The 21,726-nt window shown below is 38.6% G+C and overlaps 2 protein-coding genes across 3 annotated transcripts; both read right to left on the bottom strand.

Annotated features, from left to right (window-relative positions):
* Positions 1 to 2,513: 2,513 nt before the first annotated feature.
* si:dkey-165a24.9 (probable G-protein coupled receptor 132) lies at positions 2,514 to 6,418 on the bottom strand. The gene is made up of 4 exons (XM_053629388.1): positions 6,085 to 6,418; positions 5,480 to 5,598; positions 4,764 to 5,346; positions 2,514 to 3,736 (listed from the first exon to the last, which is right to left on the bottom strand). The coding sequence occupies exons 2-4, from the start codon at positions 5,487 to 5,489 to the stop codon at positions 3,388 to 3,390; spliced, it is 942 nt and encodes a 313-aa protein (XP_053485363.1). The 5' UTR covers positions 5,490 to 5,598; positions 6,085 to 6,418; the 3' UTR covers positions 2,514 to 3,387.
* A 2,886-nt stretch (positions 6,419 to 9,304) lies between these two features.
* ugt5g1 (UDP glucuronosyltransferase 5 family, polypeptide G1) lies at positions 9,305 to 12,362 on the bottom strand. Of its 2 annotated transcripts, none has more exons than XM_053629385.1 (2): positions 12,179 to 12,362; positions 9,305 to 11,202 (listed from the first exon to the last, which is right to left on the bottom strand). In XM_053629385.1, the coding sequence occupies exons 1-2, from the start codon at positions 12,297 to 12,299 to the stop codon at positions 9,608 to 9,610; spliced, it is 1,716 nt and encodes a 571-aa protein (XP_053485360.1). In that variant the 5' UTR covers positions 12,300 to 12,362; the 3' UTR covers positions 9,305 to 9,607. The 2 variants fall into 2 exon arrangements, with proteins under 2 accessions (XP_053485360.1, XP_053485362.1); XM_053629387.1 differs by having other exon boundaries at positions 12,049 to 12,359.
* Between the last annotated feature and the right edge of the window lie 9,364 nt (positions 12,363 to 21,726).

Raw genomic sequence — 21,726 nt, 5'->3', positions numbered from 1 at the left:
GTCATGTAGGGTTCAGATTTCCTTTATGTGTGTGTATGTGTGTGTTTTTGTTTTGATGCAGAAGGGCTGTAAAAGTAAAATGTAAAATCTCATGTAAAGGACAGAATTATGCTTTGTGCAAAACAAAACAAGAATTTGCATTGAATTTGAACTGAATTTGCATGTTCTTCCTTTGGATTTCTTTCGGGTATTCTGATTTCCTCCCCCAGTCCACAGACATGCGTTGTATGCTGACTGGCATTTCCAGATTGTCCACAGTGTGTGAATGGGTGTGAGAGTGTGTGTGCGATTGTGCCCTGTGATGAGGTAGCACCCTGCTCAGGGTGTTCCCCGCCTTGTGCCTCACCTTGTGCTCTCCTATGACCCTGTGTAGGATAAGCGGTATAGAAAATGGATGGATGGATGGATGAATTGACAGTACAGAAAACAACAGCAAAAATTAAAGTAGACCAATAAAACAATGCAAATACACTATATTGTTTATACCTTTAGAAAAACAGGTTTAAAATATGCCACAGAGATTATTTAGTACTTGTAATTTCTTAAAACATGTAATCCATTATTCCTCTATCCATTCTTCCCCCTCTTGATTCAGCTTTATATGACAACAGAGAACAATGTGTAATATTTTCATTTCTGGAATGAACAGCCGCAGGATATGGAAATGGAACGTCTTGTCTTTGCCCCAGATCTCACACTTGGATGTTCACTGAAGTTTTGAGTCCAGTCTGGGAGATTCATAGGTCTGTCTTATTTATATTTTTCCTGCTCAAGCATGTCTGGAAAACTCATAAAGTGTTTTTAAGCCCCTTTATGGTTTTCGTCAAGCATATTACCAGAGGGAAAATAGAATTTTGCAGAGAACTTTAGTTTTGTTGTAGGGCCCAATGACTGAAGGAAAAAAAGGGGAATAAATTTGGTCTGTTGTGTGGAAACAAACTCTTTGGAAAACTAGTCATGAAAAGGTCAAAAGCTCAGGTGTGAGGACAGCTTGTACTTAACCATTCTCCTTAACATGTAGTAAATGTTATTCTAATTACAGAACTTTCCCAGACAGAGGGCAACCATATAAAGAATATCCTTGTGTGTCTAAAATGGTCTGTGTATATGTGTGTGTATCTGTTTACCAGTTGTTATCACTAGTCCAACTGCCTTCATTAAAAATAATCATTAAATCTGTTTACTATAGACGCAACAGTCTAAGCAGTCATAAGCTAAATCTTGTTGATCCTGTTGTATGCTGCATTTGTCAATTCACTCATGCATTAACCGGTAGATCTTGACGTTCAATATGGCAAATGGCGACAAATCGCAGTATTAAGAAAATGGTGCCAGTGAGGCATCTACTTATATAAAGTGGTGCTTGAAAGTTTGTGAACCCTTTAGAATTTTCTATATATGTCTCCATAAATATGATATAAAACATCTTCAGATATTCACACAAGTCCTAAAAGCAGACAAAGAGAACCCAGTTAAACAAATGAGATGAGATATTATACTTGGTCATTTATTTATTAAGGAAAATGATCCAATATTACATATATGTGAGTGGCAAAAGTATGTGAAACTCTAAGATTAGCAGTTTAATTTGAAGTTGAAATTAGATTCAGGTGATTTCAGTCAATGGGATGGGAAGTGGAAGTGTATCATGGCATAAACAAAGGGGATTTCTGCCTGTCTGCAGTTTGCTAAAGATCACTTGGACAAGCCAGAAGGCTATTGGAAAAATGTTTTGTGGACAGATGGGACCAAAATAGTATTTTTGGTTTAAATGAGAAATGTTATGTTTGGAGCAAGGAAAACATTGCATTCCTGCATAAGAACCTTATGACATCTGTGAAACATGGTGGTGGTAGCATCACGGTTCGGGCCTCTTTTGCTGCATCTGGGCCTGGACGGTTTACCATCATTGATGGAACAATGAATTATGAATTATATCAGTGAATTCTAAAGGAGAATGTCAGGACATCTGTCCATGATCTGAATCTCAAGAGAAAGTGTGTCATGCAGCAAGACAACGACCCTAAGCACACAATTTGCTCTACCAATGTTTTGGAACGGTCAAGTCAAAGTCCTGATCTTAATCCAATAGAAATGTTGTGGAAGGACCTGAAGCAAGCAGTTCATGTGAGGAAAACCACCGACATCCCAGAGTTGAAGCTGTTCTGTACTGAGGAATGGGCTAAAATTCCTCCAAGCCGATGTGCAGGACTGATCACCAGTTACCACAAACGTTTAGTTGCAGTTATTGCTGCACAAGGGAGTCACACCAGATACTGAAATCAAAGATTCACATACTTTCCCACTCACAGATACGTAATATTGGATCATTTTCCTCAATAAATAAATGACCAAGTATAATATTTTTGTCTCATTTGTTTAATTGGGCTCTCTACTTTTAGGACAATCTGATGATGTTTTAGGTCATATTTATGCAGAAATGTAGAAAATCCTAAAGGGTTCACAGACTCTTAAGCACCTCTGTATGTGTGTGTGTGTGTGTGTGTGTGTGTGTGTGTGTGTGTGTGTGTGTGTGTGTTCTCGCTCACTGTAATCACTATTTGGATACAGTTTCATTGCCTCTTAATGGACCGTTCACTGTATTGTTCTGACTGATTTTTTCTCTCTTTTTTTTGTTGTTTTAGAGATTTTAGCAGTCAGCATCCCATCCCAGCGACAGTACCATACTAAGTTTAAACAAATAACATTTAGTTAATTCCACATGAATCACATTCCTACTAAACTCCTGGGCAGTTCCAGGCAAAACTCTAGACTGAAATCTCGAGCTCTAGCACTATAGCGACATCTCTGAACACACCGTATTTGAAGAAGACTCGTGAAAACTGAAAAAAAACCCCATACATTTTATTTCAGTTTGGTAAAGGTAGTTTAAAAATCATAAATGTATAGAAATCCTAAAAAAAAAAAACCCCACTATGGTAAATAAAGTACATGCACATTTTCACTCCTAGGAACGGTACGGTTTGTGCACATGTCTGAAAAATGAATAATATTTGTAGAATGCTGCCTGATTAAGAGCATAAATTTTACTGAATATGACGCATAAGACATTTGAACAATTCATACATGCTAACATGAAACTTTTTATTTGGTTTCAGAGCCTGCATGCTTGGCTGAAGGTGTTGTCATCATAGAACTGCATATCACTGCCTGACACGTAGCATCTGTATGTCTCTCATTCCAGCAGACCCAGTAACACAACAGATGCAATCAGAGCTCTGACAGGCCATCAATCAAAAATCCCCAGATAAGCCTTTTAAGCATCTTTATTTTTTCTTCATAAAAACAACCTGCAGGCTTTTTTTTTTTTTTTAACACAAAGAAACCAGTCTGCCCCTGGCAACTACACATCTTCTGGGTCAAAAGTCACGGACCCTCAGACCTACGTGAGCATGCAAGGCAGGGGAGAGATCTCTGGAGCTCAAGACGAGCATTCTGACAAAGGAAAATATAGAAGAGGGGATCTAACAGTGTGTTTAGACTGGTTAGTCCGTAGCAGATCCTGTAGTACAGGTAGATAGAGCGTTCCAGTGCACACTGGTCTTCAGTTAGAAGCAGCGCTACGAATCTATAACCGCCCACCATGTGATAGGGGCCGAAGACCACGATGAAAATGATGGTGATGACCGTTAGGGTGCCCACAATTTTGTTGCGCTCATGATCAGTGATGGAGGGGGAGTTGTGGAGTGTTATCCCGATTCTGGCAGAAGTGCAGCTGTCGGAAAGAAGGGTAGATAAATTGACAAGGTATATATAACTGGAAAAAAAATTATGTGCTTTTTAATTAAAGATTCAAACATACTTTTTATGAACAAAACATGATATGGAATGCTGTTATAGGAAATCAACTGTAGGGTGGTGTGATGTGGCTGGATGTGAAGCAGAGTTACTATTACTAGCACAAAATTGAGTATATCTCCTAAAGTGTTTTATTCCTCTTATACCACAGAAATTTGCCAACAGTAACATTAAAAAAAATTACACAGCATGCTTTTTAAATGGTTTAGTTACATTAATGTTGTGGGAGACAACTTAGTTCCTGTTATCAATTATATTATAACAGCTATAATCAGTCATTCCTTCACCATCCTCTTTTTTTTTTATTTATTTTTTATTTATTTTTTTTTTCTTCACTCTCTTGAAATTATTAACACACTGTTATCACTCAGCTTGACATATTACAGAGTAACCAGAATGTGCAAACTCCTTTTCTGAGGTGGAAAACCTACTGACTGTTACAAAGCACTGACACTGGAGACTAATTCCATAAATGATAAATCTTACCTTTACAGAAAGATTTGCTATATCAGTGGTTATACATTTTTCTCTGTTAAATAACAACACTTAAAAAACCCCAAAACGATATATTATTAGGCTTATATTATGTGAGGCTCCACTACAAGTCCACTACAAATGTAGGAGGTTTTACTATAGAAACAATAACATATTAGCGCAAGCACATTAATATTAACCTGCGATTTTAATTACAGCTGGTACTACTGTCAGAACTGATGTTATAGAAAATGAAATAAAACACTTTCAGACTAACAGGATTGAGAATTCAACAGTGCTGTGGTATAAAGATTATTAATCAATAGAAACAGTATTATCTTTTGTCAAGATATTGTATTTTTGTGCACACACACACACACACACACACTCACACACACACACACACACACACACACACACACACACACACACACACATAAACACACTTTTACATGAATTCACTCACTTACCCAAGTATAGAGCATGGCATCAGGAAACCCAGGACCACTGTGGCTATTTTAAAGTATGCGTATCTTGGAGTGACGGGATAGTGCTCCAGACACAAACCCTCCTGGGGCTCAAATACAGATGGGTAGAGACCAATTAGACAGAACAGGAACACAAGAGTCCAGACGACCACTCCAGAGAACGCAGACAGCCGTACATTCCTCACACGACGGCTGCTTAATGGGTATACAATGGCCAGACAGCGGTCCATTGCTATGAGACACAGAAAGGCGATGCTTGCATATACGTTCACGTAGAAGACATAGCCCACCAACTGACATGCGATGGAACCATAGGGCCAGCGATGATCTCTCTGAAGATAGAGGATCCACAGAGGCAAGGTGAGCAGTTGAAGAAGATCTGAGAGCAGGAGGTTGAGGATATAAACCAGCTGAGTGCCAGCCCCGCTTGAGCGGCCCAGCTGGTAAAGTCCCCACAGTGAAAGCAGATTTGCTGGCAGACCCAGAGAGAAAGCTAGGCTGTAGATGTAGGTTAGTCCAACCCGATCTGTCTCCAGTGGAATGTGGCAGCTTCCATTTGTCAGGTCTGTGGAGAGAATCAGGAAAAGTGGTGGCCTTACATGTGAGCAGTCTGCCTCTGGTAGCGCTCAACATCAAAGTTGGGGACTCAAATCAAATATTTTGTTATGCATCAGTGCCATATTCTAGAAATTACTCACTCATAAACATGATTTCTATGACATTCCCACGTGAAAGACATTTGAAGGGTTGAACATTTAGCTGTTCACACCGCCGGGCTCTAAACGTTCCAGCTGTCCATGCAGTGCATGTGTTGACCCTTGGAAAACAATGACAGGGAGTTATATGCAAAAAAACAACAACCCTTCATTACATTCAATAATCAAACACATACTGCAAAAAAGTCACCCTAACAAGTGAATGTATCTTGGATATAGTCAAAAGTATCTAGTATTTCTTATTATAAGATTACAGTAAACCAACTATAAGATTATTAAACATATTTCAAGCCATTTGAACTCATTTCAAGATTGAAATAGTCTTGTTCTATTGCAGATAATTTTGCTTCTTATTAGAAATAAATAAAATGAGCAAAATTATCTGCCAATAGAAGACTATTTCAATCTTGAAATGAGTTCAAATGGCTTGAAATACGTTTAATAATCTTATATTTGGTTTACTGTAATCCTATAATAGGAAATCCTTAATACTTAATTTGACTATATTCAAGGTATTTCCACTTGCTAAGATGCCATTTTTTTTGCAGTGCATTCATTTCTTCTGAATTGCGAATACTTTTCCTTACCTTACATCTGCCTATGATGGGAGACTGTGCTCAGTGTGCAAAGACCTGTGAGAGTCAGAGTGCATAATTCATCCCTCCATGAGGGGCTTGTCTGAAATTTTTGATCATTTCCCCCAGCAGGAAGCCACTTCTACTGCCTTTGAGCAGCCACATCCTGGGGCCTTTCTCCTCAAGAACAAAAACACATTCGAGGGATACGAGTTTGGCCAAACTGTTCACACCGACGGAAGGGCTGCTGAGAGACAAGCGAAACACCCTCATTCTACTTTCATTTCCCATGTGACACCCAGTCCCCATTTGTACTGTCATTTTTATGTGAAAGTTCATGAAGTTTTGGATAAAACTTGTACAGTACAGTATATCAAAAGTATATAATTTTGAAGGTGACAGACTTGGTATTTAGTATATTGTTGGTTATAAAGTTAAGAAAATAAAAGTTAAAAGGACAATGGTAGCTCAGAGGTTAAGACATTGGACTACTGATTGGAAGGTCGAAGCAGTCTGAATAATTCCAATGATGTTGGAAAGTAGGAAATTCATATATTAGCACATTTCAGTCACTTCACTTCTCAATATTCAATGGTGGCTAATGCTAGCTAGGATTAGTAATTTTTAAGCCAGCACTGATTATGCTAATGTGTGTTGTCACTAATGTTCTAGCCAACAGTATTGCACATGATAACTAAAAGTCACATAAAATACACAAAAGCCAAATCTTCGATCACTTGTTCTGATCTTGTGAAAAGTGCAATAAAGAATTAACCAGAAAGGTGAACGCCATGCGATCTTAATAAGCTATCATAAGTGAATATCTAGATGCCATACTCACAGTACACTGTTTCTCTGGTGAGATTCTGTATAACATGAAATTCAAACTGACCTAGATCATATGGTCATGAATGAATGTGTAATGAATAAAGTACAAAGTAGGAAATCCTGATGAAACTATGTGAACTGAATTTGACTTAGCAATTCAATGCTCAAAACTAGAGCGTGAAATTGAACACAAAGAAGCCTTTCCCCCAAATTCCCAGGATTAGATCAGTACTACAGATTGTTTAACTTTGCTCACAATTTTGGAATGCCGAAAACATGCCATCTGCAGTTTCATAGAAATGGACAATTATTTACAGAAATCAATGCTGGGCAGTGAAATCTTTACATTTTTGTAAAGTTTTAAACATGTTTTGAAAAAAAAAAAAAAAAGGCGTCTGGCTTGCTTATGTCATTCTTTTTTCTTTATGTTACATGATGTTTAATTAATTAATTAATTAATTGATTTTTTAATTGTATTTTTTTCAAAGTAAAATCTATCTTTTGTGAAGATAGATCCTAGAGGATGGTGATGAAATGTTCATAGAGGATGGAGATGAAAGCATGGCTTTAATGCATGCCGAGATGATCAGGGATCTTAGTACCAGAGAGCGGAAAAAGACTATTGGGGAATCAAGTGATGTCTATCCTCATTGCTGATCCAGTAAATACTGAAAATGATTGGTTTCTATTGATTTTAATATTTTTAAATCCTTTACTTCAATATCCATTAATATAATGAATAAGCGGTCCTGGACAAATGTCTTCATATTGACCTCTGCTTAATTTGTACTGCCTTTTTTTTGTATATACAGTGGGGGAAATAATTATTGGACGTGTCAACATTTTTTCATTAAATATATTTCCAATGAGGCTATTTACATGAAATTTTCACCAGACATCAGTATTAACTCAAGAAATCTGGAAAAATAAGGAATTCACAACATTAAAATCCATAAATAAAGTTATGTGTAATAAAGTGGAATGACACAGGAAAAAAAGTATTGAACACGCTAACTGAAATTTATTTGGTACTTAGTGGAGAAGCCTTTGTGTTTAATGACAGATTCAAGACACTTCTTGTATTCAGGTGTGATTTTGGCCCATTCTTCTAAACATATTGTCTTTAAACCTTGTTCAATTGGATTCAAGTCAGGTGATTGACTGGGCCATTCTAACACCTTGATTTATTTTCTCTGAAACCAATTGAGAGTTTCCTTTGCTGTATGTTTTGGATTGTTGTCCTGCTGGAAGTCCACCCACGTCTCATCTTCATCATCCTGATGGATGGCAGCAGATTCTTCAAAAGAATCTCCTGGTAAAGGTCTCCATTCATCGTTCCTTCAATTACATGAAGTCTGCCAGTATCATGTGATGAAAAACAGCCCCACACCATGATGCTTCCACCTCCAAACGTCACTGTTGGTATAGTGTTTTTAGGGTGATGTGCAGTGCATCTCCAAAAAGTAAAATTTTGCTCTTGTCTGACCAGACTACACTCTCCCAGTATTTCTCTGTGACGATGGCACCTGGTGCCTCCAAGCGTTTCTGAAGCTCTTTCCGAGCGGTCCTTGGCTCTTGGGCTACTCTTCTGACTCCCTGGTCAGAAATCTTGTGATGAGCTCTTGTGCGTTCATGAAGGGAGTGATGTTGCTTCCACTTGCGGATAATGGCCCCAGTGGTGCTTACTGGAGGATTCAGAAGTTTTGAAATACGTCAATATGTTTCGCAACAATAAGGTTGTGAAGGTCTTGGGAGAGCTCTTTGCTTTTACCCATTATGAGATGTTTCTTGTGTGACACCTTGGTAATGAAAAGCCTTTTTATAGACCATGAATTTACTAACCCAGCTGATATCAATGTGCACAGATGGGGGTATAATTACTTACAAATTTCAACTATTTTAGCGTGTTCAATACTTTTTTCCTGTGTCGTTTCACTTTATTACACATAACTTTATTTATGGACTGTAATATTGTGAATTCCCCCACTGTATACATTTGCTCTTTATATATTATTTATCTCTAAATGTATGGCTATCTTCTCCAATGACAGTTAACTATCTGTTTATATTAAAACAAAGACAAGTATTTATAATTCCATATGATACTTTCTGTAAGATGATGTTCATATAAATGTCCACCACCATCAGTAAATCTGTTATTACCACAGGAACTGGCAGAAGAAGAAAAATCCACATGCACATATGACAAAAGCCCCTCAAAAAGAATGTTAGTTTTGTTTTGTATAAATATTTGTTTTGTCATATGCATGAAGACTGCCAATATATTTATTTGTGATAAAAAAAATATATTTTTCATATGATCTCATATGCACAATTTCATCTTTTGTGTTTTGTTTGTTTTCTGACTTGTAAATAAATTATGAATACTGATTTGATATGATTAAAAGCAAATTTTATTCCAAGTCATGTACATTGTAATGAGTACAAATGACACTAGAAGTGAAATTATTTTTGATCAATCAGGAAAACCTTTAAGGCTGTAATGAAGATTATGTAACAAACACAGTTTCTATTGGTCTTAGCTCTTAAATGATCTACTTTGAAAGGGTAGCAATATTAGTTATCACAGTTAGTGCACTACACAAAAAAGTGCTTACCCAAAATCAACAACAACAACAACAACAATAAAAAACCCAACAACCCCAAACACATATTTCTGCTTGTCTGTGAATGCCTCAGGTTCAGTTCACTCAACCTTTTGCTTCCTGTATGGCGTACAACAAAGAAATTTAACAAGATATACTGAGGCCCAGAGTACAGCTAAAATTATTACCAACAGAAAACCTACGACATCTAGATTGTGGTAGGAGTACCAAGGAAGACTGCTTCCTTCTGAGTACAAGTGTTGAGCTCCTTTGTGCCTGATGACATACTCAATCCAGAAAGTAGCACTGTCTAGAGGAGAAAAGGGCTGATCACGGTGAAGCTCTGAGAGTTCCTGCATGTTGCTTTTGTAAGATGGATTCTTAATGACATCCTTGAGGGCTTCAAGGAATTCTTTAGAAGTCAACGTGCTGACCTCAAGCACACGGGCTGCACCTCGGGTTTCCAGTCTAATTGCATTGTCAAACTGATCAAAGAGAAGTGGCAGAAGCAACACAGGAATCCCATGGTAGATAGCTTCGTAGATGCCATTGGTGCCACCATGAGACACAAATGCACATGTTTTTGGGTGCCCCAGGAGGTTATTTTGAGGAAGCCATTCAAGAAGCAACGTGTTGCTACCCAGAGATGAAGGTCGATCACCCACATACCTCCATATAACTTTTTGAGGTATCTTAGCAAAGGCAGCTGCAATGGCTTCTGTGATATGTTTGGGAAGGGCGGTGACCATGACTCCCAGGGACATAACCACCACACCATGCTCCCCAGAACTCTGCATAAACTCCTCCAGCTCTGTAACAATGGGTTCAGCCGGGCGACACTGGAACCCACCTATGTAGACTACATTAGGCATGCTAGGGCGTGGGTACTCAAAAATAAAGTCAACACGCATCAACCAAATATCTGCTGAGCGCTGCATGCTGAGAAGATCTGATCCTGGTGGAAAGTGCCTCTTGAGCAATTCTTCATAAATGGGGAGGATAACAAATTGCTCCTGGAGGAGGCTGACCATATATCGAAGGAAGTTCTCGGTCCTCTGCAGGAAGTCCATCCTGTCACTAAACAATGAGTTGTACATCGGAACATAAGATGGTGTCGATGGAGCAATGGCCATATGTGCATCTCCTGCATTGAGCCAGCGTACATTATACACCAAGGGTAAATGGAGATAGTGGGCCAGGAGAACCCCAGCAGGGAAAGCAGGGTCAGTGAGCATTAGGTCAAACTTAGAATCTTGCAGTTTTCCAATCAGTGCTGAGTCATCCAATATGGTAGAGATAATACTAAGGGTTACACCGTGGAATATCTTCAACATGGTCATCACATCCTTCTGCTGTTCAAAAAAGCGCAGGATTGGTGTCATCCTACGTAAAGACAGTGACCGCTCTAACAAGGTCTCAAATATCCCCCTGCTAGCATCTTCTGTGCTAGTGAGGTTAACACTAATGAATGTGTAGAGAGAAGATCTGTCATGAATATACCAGCTTCTGGAAGAATGTACCACTGTCAGACTGTGTCCGTGGGCATGCAACTCCTTGAGTATGACCTGCATATTCACCCAGTGGCTGCCATCTTCTGGAAACACTAAGATTCGACCACCATTGCAATAGCCAGTCACAACAAGTAGGCAGGAGAAGAAGAGTAGCCGATTTGCATTCACTTCCATGTTCCAGAAAGCTGAGAAAAGCAGAGGGAACAAAGAGCAAATGTTACACCAAGTTAAGACTGAGCTCAGACATATCAAACTAGATCTATTACATAGCTACACACAGATGCCTATTATGAAGTCATACTTTCATTGTGCTCATTTAGATCTTGATGTAGCTCCTAAGTATGTTATCTTATCTAATTTTTTTCCCCTGTCAGAAAACACTAGTATTAATGGTAAGTGAGTCACAGGGTAAGAACCATACAGTTATTGCTGAGATCGCATAAAGACATCTGTACAAGTTCACTAACTCCGATTATTCTGAGCGTCCAGAGATATACATGAAAAAACACCATTAGATACACTGTGTAGTGCACCACTGGTGTCCTATTCTCGGTACGGTACACTCTGATCTGAGAAAACATGCTGATATCTTGATGAAGAGAAACAGGGAGAGTCTCCTTTACCAGTTCAACGTCTTACGCTTATATCAAGTTTCATATTCATGTCCTTGACAGAAACTTTTTTCCTCCCATAAGAACACATTTTCCACAAACTGTTTTCAATTTCCATTACATTTTGGTATATTTATCAGGTGCTACTAGATAAAAAAAATATCCAGGAGACACACAACAGCAAAAGTCCAGGTCTTAGGACAATATTACTACCCTGATTTACTAACTCAGATATAAATCACATTAGCCATTTCCATAACATTTCAATAACATCAGCCTTCACCTGCAATTGACTGTAACAGCTATTAGATTGAACATAAACACATTAGATTTAGCATACGCACAGTATGCCTGGAAACTACACATTACTTAGTAAGACAGGAAATACCAGACTTCGAGGGTGAGGTGGTTGTACTATACCTGTTTTGTATCACTGATAATTCCTGACTCTTCAGTTACTTGTAGCAAACCCAATCAAACCAACTTTGAAATGTCCAGATCTAGCCATAAACCTCCACAGGCATGCAGTAGGTTTTGAAGACATACTCACAGCAGGCAGACTGTTTCCAAGTCACCCGTCTGCAGGCTCTGTGTAACATGAGATCCAAATTGACCTGGATTATGTGGTCACGCATTAACATGTCGTAATCATGTGGAATGCAAATGATCATGTGAAATCTTCTTCCTGGCTCTTTTCTCTATGTGTGTCTCAAGTCATTGATTTATACTCAGTGATTCATTTGAAATTGGGACACGAAACAAAAAGTGCCAGTGGAAGACAAAGAAGTCTGTTTCCCCATCACAGTAGCCCAGGAGAGATTTGTGGGTGCCAAAAACATTTTAAGCACGTCTCTTTTTTCTCTCATGTCTCTTACAGACTAGAGCTAGGCAAGTAAATATTTTATACTTATGTACAATATAAAAAGTACAATCAAACAAACAAAAAGAAAAACACTGAATGAAATAACTTTTATTAAGCTGTATGTTTTTTAAAATTTCTTTATTTAGTTTCTTGAAATAAGCGGACTGTGGGATTTTGCATGAAAATCCATCAGCATAGCTTCAATGAGGTGTTGCTTCAAGATGATAATGTAATAGTAAAAGTAATAGAATAAAATGCTATTTTGGAGCAGCATGGTAGTGCAATAAGCTCAAGGGTCTAGGATTTGCTCCTGAGCTACACTTACTGTCTCTGTGGAGTTCAGCATATTTTCTTTATTCTGTTTTCTTTTCACTTCCCCAGTACATTCTGGTAAGTATGCATGAATGAGTGTGCAATGCCCTGTGACTGACAGGGGTATTATGCCTTGTGCCCAGTATTTCTGACTTCAGATCATAGTCTACTTATAGAATGTACCTGTTTTCTTTCAGTAAGCTGTCAGAGATAACAGAGACAAAGAAAACATGGAGCTCAAGCAAGTTATATTATATTAGGAGCCGAGCCGGTTTGTTTATTGTTTATAGGACTGTTTAGACTTTGTGGCACCACACAGTCCCCAACCAATGAACGATTCATCCATGGTGATCTGTTTCAGATGGAGTGTTCTGATTGTGCTGCTCTCGCTGAGATGAGGATACAGCTATGTCTCTGTTTTGTTTTTTTTTAGTCCCAGGCTGATAATGCACTTCTGTACTTCCTTAAATCCATGAACAATTGTGACATGGTGGCTAACATTCTCAACGAGCATAGCTTCACACTGATGAATTATCTGGCCTGCTTTGGTACTAGGGAGCTTTTTTCTGAGTGCACCATAATATGTTCAAGAGGTATAGATAGCCTGCTCCATGGTGGGGGCACATAGGAGCCAATTAACCAATTATGGCAGTATCCTTATCCTTGTCTCTGGCAATCAAAGATGACATGGCTGTCTGCACCCACAGTACTGCAGAGAGGCCCAAGAGTACTTTAAATTGCAATGCCTGTCCTTGGAAGACAAAACTTAAAGGCCACCCTTACACAACAGGAAAATATGAATGATGTAGAACCACAGGCAAGAGCAAATCTTGTGGGTGCACAGAATGAATAACATCTGATAGCTTTAAGAAATTGGAGGACTTGTTGTAATCTATTCAGCCCTGTCAAATCTGATGGAAACCACTGTCCTTTCTCTGGACTAGGACGTATATTGCATAGTACCCTTTGTTCTGAACTGCAGAATCTACAGTTTCTATTGGGCCACTGTCCAAAAGGGAAAAATTTCTTGGAACAAAGTGTCAAACCTGATGGGGTCTGAACTTGACGAGGCCCTGAGCCCCCCAAAAGTTTGTGAGCGGATGGTGGAAATAAAGTTTGTACCCCTGTGACATTGTCATCAGGAACCTCCAGTCTAATGTAATCACTGCACAATGAGAAATGTTTTTAGCTGTATAGCATCCTTCATGGGTAGACTAAGTTTTTAAACTTGTGAGGCCAATGTCTAAGGTTTCTGGCAGCTGAGGATAAACAACAGATATGTGTCTGTTTCCTAAGTATTAACCATCTTAGAGAAGCATTCACCAGTTCGGACATACCTTGCGATGACTGACATTGTTTTAGACACTGATTCAGAGTTGAATATTAAGTGCTGTGTAAGCCCTAAATGGACAGAGTCAAACTCTGAGGTCCCCAGCAGGTACTAGGGACCCTGTTTATCCCATGGGCCAGGCTCCAAACAGCACCCCACCACTAAAGAGTTCTGTGATGTCTACCCATGAAGGATGCTATATAGCTAAAAACATTTCTCATATGGCAGTGACTACACCAGACTGGTAGTTCCTGATGACAAAGTCCATTTAGGGCTTGCACAGCATTGTACACTTGCACAGTGTAATATTCAACTCTGAATCAGTGTCTAAAACAATGTTAGTATTGCTGAACAGTCAGCTCAGGGGACGTACGAATCGGTGAATGCTTCACTAAGATAGCTAATGCTGAGGCGGCAGACACATAGCTGTTGTTTAGACACTGGCCTCACAAGCTTAATTCCTGTAAGATAGCCTATTAGTCATTCGGAGACCAGGCTGTGTATTGTATTCAACTGGTTCATTCTGCATGCTCCTTGTGGTTAGCCACGGAGATAGTTGGTTTTCAACATGCAGAATCATGTTGTCAATCAGCAGAACCACTTGAATGCGCTAACAATCTGGTTAACATAGAAGGCTAATTATGTCTCCAAACACTATCAGTGCTTATTCACTGGCACAGTTATGCTTCTGCTACACCATCAGGTATTCTTATAGATAAAAACTAGGCTTGTTTCACAACAGATCAGTGTTTAAAAAAACAACAACAACAAACAATAAAATAATATTGTATATATAGTAGAAAATACATTATAGCTGAATTTGTGAGCACAGACCATGCTTTCAACTGAGAGTATTTGTAGGAATGTCAAAGGGAACTCTGGGAACTTTGAGTTCTTGATGAATTCTATTTCTCATTAGACAGCCAGGTCCCTCACTAAAGATTCCTGAGTATGAGTTATTGAATAGTACGGGGGAGACAGGGAGGTAGTGGGTGTGGAAACTTTGTCACTAGTAGAGAAAGATAGAGCTACGAGTTAATATAAAGTTAAATGGAGTTAAGTGGAAGAATGTGGAGCTTCACGTGTGGTCTTTCTACCAAATTTCAGCTATATCATAACTCAAAAGAGTGCCATTATGGTGTGTGTGTGTGTGTGTGTGTGTGTGTGTGTGTTTCTTCTTTATTGCTATTTTTATTGCCATGGTGAGAAGTATGGAAGAGAAAGAGAGGAGCCAAAAGAAAAACAAAAGCTGGTTTAATAGGGATTACAAAGACAATGCATGAGTCAGACCTTGGGCCTTATCACCAAGCTCCAGCTTCCTCTCCTTCTCTCTGTATTGCTCCTTTCTACTCATATCAAGCAGGTACAACAATTTCCTGCCCTATGCAATGCAGGCCGGTAGGAGAACTGGATATCCCTAAGGATTATACTATTGTGGCTCCTAATGGTTTGAATTATTCCAAAGACCTGTGGTACTGCCATGCCTAAGTCATACACTGAAAGAGTAAATAACATTTTTATGTGTATGAAAATGATTCATAATATTACAATGGCAATGTAAGATTTTACTGTTTTACATGAAGATAGTTTTGCCATTTTGTACACCATATTATCATTATCAGTCTCACATGTACGCACAGTTGCAATCAACATTATTCAATCCCAATTCACATCAGGTTTATCGTCAAAATTTGATGAACAAATCAAACAAAAGCAATTGAAATAGTTCAACACAATGAATGCTTTAAGTGGTTCCCCAAATTCAACTGAAAATGCAACTTATAATGATTTCTCCAGTTTCAAAATTATTGAACCCCCTGAATAGAATCCCTCACAACAACACAAATATGCAAAGCAGGTGTTGTCTCAAGCACACCTGATGCAGCTAATCAAGGACTTCATTAGTTGTATCAGGTGTGCTTGAGCTGGAATACATGGAATACCTGAACTATTTATTTTCAAATAAATGAAATACCTGGACAGCGCAGAAAATTAAGCTATCAATGGCTGCAACAAGATTTCTGAGTAGGCAGGTTGTGAAAAACCCTTGAGTGACTGCAAAAGACCTGCAGCAAGACTTGGTGGTAACAGGCACTGAGGTTTTAGTGAGCACAGTAAAGTGTGTACTAAACGCAGAAGGTTTCCATGCCAGAACTCCAAGACGTATTCCACCACTGATCCAAAAGCACAAGAAAAGTTGGCTCAAAATCATATAAATAAGCCTCAGAAGTTTTGGGATTCAGTTCTGTGGACTGATGTTCTGTGGAGTGATGAAACAAAACTGGAAATTTTCAGCATGATGGATCAGTGGAATGAAGAAAGAACACTGTCCATAGTTAAACATAGTTGGGGCTCGGTGATGCTCTGGGGCTGCTTTGCATCCTCTGGTACTGGAAACCTGCAGCGTGTGGAAGGCAAGATTGATTTATTGATGTATCAGGAAATCCTAGGAGAAAACCTCATGCTGTCTGTGAGGAAGCTGAAGCTTGGGCGTCATTGGACCTTTCAACAGGACAATGATCCCAAACATACCTCAAATTCCACCAAGGCTTGGTTGCAGAAGAAGTCCTGGAAGATTCTACAGGGCCATCACAGTCACCCGACTTGAACCCCATAGAAAATCTCTGGTGGGATTTGAAGAAGGCGAATGCAGCACGCAAACCCAAGAATATCACTGAACTGGAGGCTATTGCTCATCAGGAATGGGTTAAGATTCCTCAGGAACGCTGCCAGGAGCTATGCATCTCGTTTGCAGCAGGTCATAACAGCAAAAGTGTGCGCTACTAAGTAGTAAAGATGCTTACCATGAAGGGGTTGAATAATTTTGAGACTGGAGAAGTCATTATAAGTTGCATTTTCAGTTGAATTTGGGGAAACCACTTGAAGCATTCGTTGTGTTGAACTATTTCAATTGCTTTTGTTTGATTTGTTCATTGCAAATAGCTGAAAGTCTGTACATTTTGACAATAAACCTGATTTGCAATGGGGGTGGGGGTTGAATAATTTTGATTGCAATTGTATATGTATTAAACTATATGTACTATAATAAATGAGAGTACAAATGGTAGATTTTTGTAAATGTCACATACAGGCTGTATCAAAATACATATAAGGAACAAACACACACGGATTTTTGTTAATAATTTTTTTGTTAAGCATGCCCTTTTAATTAAGTTAGATTTTCTTTAAAGCGCAAGTTACAGCCTTGATGTCTGTATAATTATTATCCTATTTCATTAAAAGGAAAAAGATTGATGAAATTTGAGATTGAAGAAAAATCTCAATGCACTGGCTAAGACATCTAGCTAGACTCACAGCTTTGGGCATATGGATAGTTAAAAATAGATATTTTATGTTTACCTACAACCTCTTCTTAATATATGTATTGGGCTATTCATTTATGGTCCACTTAAAATAATATATGCAAATGCTCTAAAATGAAATGAGCAGTTTGTAACTTTTAATAATTGCAAACTGAAATTGCAATGAATACAGTCACTCTCTAACTCACTTTTCCCCTTTCCCCCCAAACAATCCCAACTTCTCTTTTTAAATTTATAATAAATTCTGCTGCAATGCATCTCTTCCAGCTATGAGCAATCAGTGACAATGTTAACACTAGGTGAACACACTATTACAAAAAAAAACATCGTGTACTATTTAGTTGAAACATTTTAATGTTCAGGCTTCACCCCAAATGGTTGGTGGTTACGTGATTGGTCATGACCACAGGAGGAGATGCAATGTATGCTGCCTGGGCATTGACGATAGTGCAGGGAGCATGGCGTCTCTGGGGCTATCTGGCACCCAGATCACACATTGCATAAGCTGGAGTACAGGCAATCACTGGCCAGATCACTACAGATAGGAACACAAGCAGACTGTTCATTGATAATGAACTTTTAATTAATTTCACTTTTGTTACTTCTATACCATAATATTGACTTTGACACCAGGACTTAGAATCACATCCAATGCCAAAAAAAGTTAAAATGAATAAATTTAGGTCTTGGTGTAAGTCTCAAATTTCTGTCCTGAATGTGTTCTCAAATGAAAAATTTCAAACCTTATAATAATATTGCATTCACTTCAGATGTAAAACAAAACAAAACAAAAAAACATAACTTCAACTAGGAAAATTTTCGGAATTACAAATAGGAATTTTGGGAACATTCTGACATCCCTGATATCTCCAACCCAACCCAGAAGTGAAGTGTAGTGAAGACAATTCACTGCATAAAAATGCCCTGTCTCTAATAGGTATTTATTTTATATTTTTAGTTTGTGATGAATTCCTAATGTTATTATACATTGCACCACCAACGCTATTAAAGATTATGAAGAAATAATATAACCATAATAATGTTTAATTATTATACCTTCCAGAAAGATCAGAAAAGTTTGCACACACTAACAGAATCCACCAGATGCTACAGTGCTGCTGCGAGTCAAACTGGGATCCTTTAAGTGGCATTTCATTATAACCCTGTATGATTTTCTAAGCTACTTGCTACGTACACTCACCAGAAGCACCAACAGTCAGTATGTTTACATGGACAACAATAATCCTATATTAACCGATTAAGACAGTACTCTGGTTAAGAAACTAGCATGTAAACAGCGATTATTGATGACCTTAATCTGACTAAAGTCATACTTGAAGTAAACACAAATAGAATTAAGACATGTGGAGTGTTCCTATTTTAGTCACATTATCAAAGTGCATTATAGACGTGTACACACCTTAATCACACTATTAACGTTGTGTGGGAGTTTTCACCACATTTTGCGACAGGACACATACACACAGCAGCACAAACAAGAGAGCATGGCTGCATCTGAAACTGCGTACTTACCTACTATATATAGTAGGTGAAATACATGTATCTCGGTTACTATATAGTAGGTAAATACGTGGTTTCAGACACAGCCCATGGCTTCAAGCAGTCGACTATTTGCACATATAGCATGACAAATAATTAACTGCACTTGAAACTTTCGTAAAATTAAAAATGTAACACCCAAAACTGTATATGGTACCATAATGAAGAACGAACTGTATGTCGATATGTGAAATTCTGGAGGGAACGTCGGATGGCGTGGCGTGAGGACGTAATGACGTGTGCCATTAATCTCTCTATGTTCTATAACATGTAAAACCTGAACATGAAAGGAATATTCTAAAGCAACTCATGTAAACACCTTAATCACAATATTGGTCAAAATTAGATTAATGCTGTCCATGTAAACATAGTCACTGTCTGCTACGTTCTTCCAAGCTTCATTTTTCTTCCTAATATCTCTATACACATTTTCGGATTTCTTCTTCCATTTTTAAGTGTCAGACAGTAAAAAGAACAAACTGCAGCTAGTGAGTTATGAGTAGGTATGAGTAGGTACTTTATACTTTACCATATCATGCTGAATTGTCATAGAATTGAGAAAATCTCTATTCAAAAGTTGCTTGTAGTGCTGCAGCATTGTTGCTTGCTGCTGTCACTGAAATTGTGGCTCTGTTTGGGCATGTGCATTGAAAAGGAATGGTCTTCTGTTGCTCTGTGCTCATGCTAGTGTGAATGTAAGGTTTAGACTTTCGTCTTTAGCCCAAATGCACATACAACCCACATACAACAAGCCAGATATATTATAGCAGGAGCAGGAGTGTCCAATCTTATACAATCTTATGGTTTGGGTGCAGGTTTACATTCCAGCGAAGCAGAAGCCACACCTGGGTCTACTGAAAGCCAAGATCAACTGATTAAACAGGTAGAATCAGGTGTGGCTCCTGCTTGAGTTGAATGAAAACCTGCACTCACACCAGCCTTTGTAGATATGATTGGACACCCCTGTATTAGAGGGATGCGCTAACTAAGATAATCCAACATGGGTAGACAAAAATGTTCCCTAAAGTCATATGTCATATTGCAGACAAACACCATACAAGAACAAATTACAGAGTGTAGTGAACCACAGCAGGAATTCATTATGCATAGTCCAACAAAATTTCCTACAGATATGAAAATAAATTTAATTTTAAGCTAGAAAGCTTGATTTCAACTTGTTTCCTAAATTCCCTAACACAGCTGATTGGGCATTTGAAAGGTTTAAAAGTGTACATTTAAATGAAATGTGATAGAACAGGGAAAACTACAACTTTCACATTTTTTTGATCTGCTGCTCATTCAGTATGTTCTGAGGAAAGCACTGTCTGTTCTATTCTGCACGCATGAGCACACAGGCGCCTGAGGATGGCTAGTGTCACCGTGAGCAACAGGAGAGAGAAAGTATGCCATCTCTCTCAACCTGGAAGCACAATTTTGCTTTCTTTGCTCTCACATCGTCAAAATTTGAACTCGTGATTTCTGGTTGATACGGCGCCACACAGCAGGCCCCTTCTTTTCACTTTTAATATTCCAGTTTCCACCCTAGTCACAAAACATGCAGGTAGGTGGATTGTCTGTGCTAAATTTCCCCAAAATATGAATGTGTGAATAAGAGTACATAGAGTTCCATTCAAGGTGTTTTCAAGACCTTGCATCCAGTGTTCCCAGTATATGTGTGACCATGACTAGGATAACGCGCTTACTGAAGATGAATAAATGAATGTAGACTGAGATTAGAATTTACATGACCCATAAACACGATATACAGTGGTGTTTGAAAAGTTTGTGAACTCTTTTCAATATTCCTACATAAATATGACCTAAACATCATCAGATTTTCACACAAGTCCTAAAAGTAGATAAAGAGAATCCAATTAAACAAATGAGACAAAAATATTATACTTGGTCATTCATTTATTGAGGAAAATGTTCAGATATTACATATCTGTGAGTGGCAAAAGTATGTGAATCTCTAGGATTAGCAGTTCATTTGAAGGTGAAATTAGAGTCAGGTGTTTTTCAATAAATTGGATTTATTTTAATTAAAGAACAGGGATCTTTCTATGTCTGATCTTCACAACACATGCCTGTGGAAGTGTATCATGGCATGTGTCACGAGTTCCCTTTTAAGCAGCACGCTGTGGAGCATGTGAGTGAGCGCGCGTGCACGAGCAGGTGCGCGAGCACCTGCTTTTCCCTTGTTGAAAATCGTGACATTTGGACACGTGTATTTGTTTATGTTTCTGTTATGTCTCCTCCCCGTTCTGTCATTGGTTGTTGTTTCATGTGTGTCTGAATTGCCCTCAGCCGTCAGCAATTACAACGCTGATTATTTCCGCATATATACCGCGCGCCTCCCAGCACACAACGCGGAATACTGAGTGTGATAATAGATTAGTTTAGAGTCCTTACGAGTCACAGTCACAGTCACAGTCACAGTCACAGTCACAGTCACAGTCGTTTACGCTGGTTTCTCCGCTACCAGTCCCTCGCTGTAGCTTATGTCTTATGTTTTGTATCTCGACCCTATTTTCTGTGACCACGACCTTGACTCCTGCCTAGCCCTGTGTATGCCTGTTTGCCGATCGCCTGAACTTTGCATGTTACTGGATTACGTTTGTGGATCACGTTTTGGATTTGTCTACCTGTCTCTCTCTTAAATAAGACCTGTTCATTCTGCGCTGGCAGCCGTCCTGAACTTCCTCACGTCA

The sequence above is a fragment of the Ictalurus furcatus genome, chromosome 7 (genome assembly GCF_023375685.1).
Source record: "Ictalurus furcatus strain D&B chromosome 7, Billie_1.0, whole genome shotgun sequence".
NCBI lineage: Eukaryota > Metazoa > Chordata > Actinopteri > Siluriformes > Ictaluridae > Ictalurus > Ictalurus furcatus.
This window is presented reverse-complemented; position numbering and strand designations above follow the sequence as displayed.

Excerpts from the sequence above, each read along its gene's own strand:
- ugt5g1 (XM_053629385.1), bottom strand. The coding sequence starts at position 12,299 with ATGATCATTTGCATTCCACATGATTACGACATGTTAATGCGTGACCAC. Across the intron at positions 11,203-12,178 it reads TTGGAAACAGTCTGCCTGCT|CTTTCTGGAACATGGAAGTG; the intron begins GTGAGTATGTCT and ends TGCTTTTCTCAG.
- si:dkey-165a24.9 (XM_053629388.1), bottom strand. Across the intron at positions 3,737-4,763 it reads ATGCCATGCTCTATACTTGG|CTGCACTTCTGCCAGAATCG; the intron begins GTAAGTGAGTGA and ends TCTTTCCGACAG.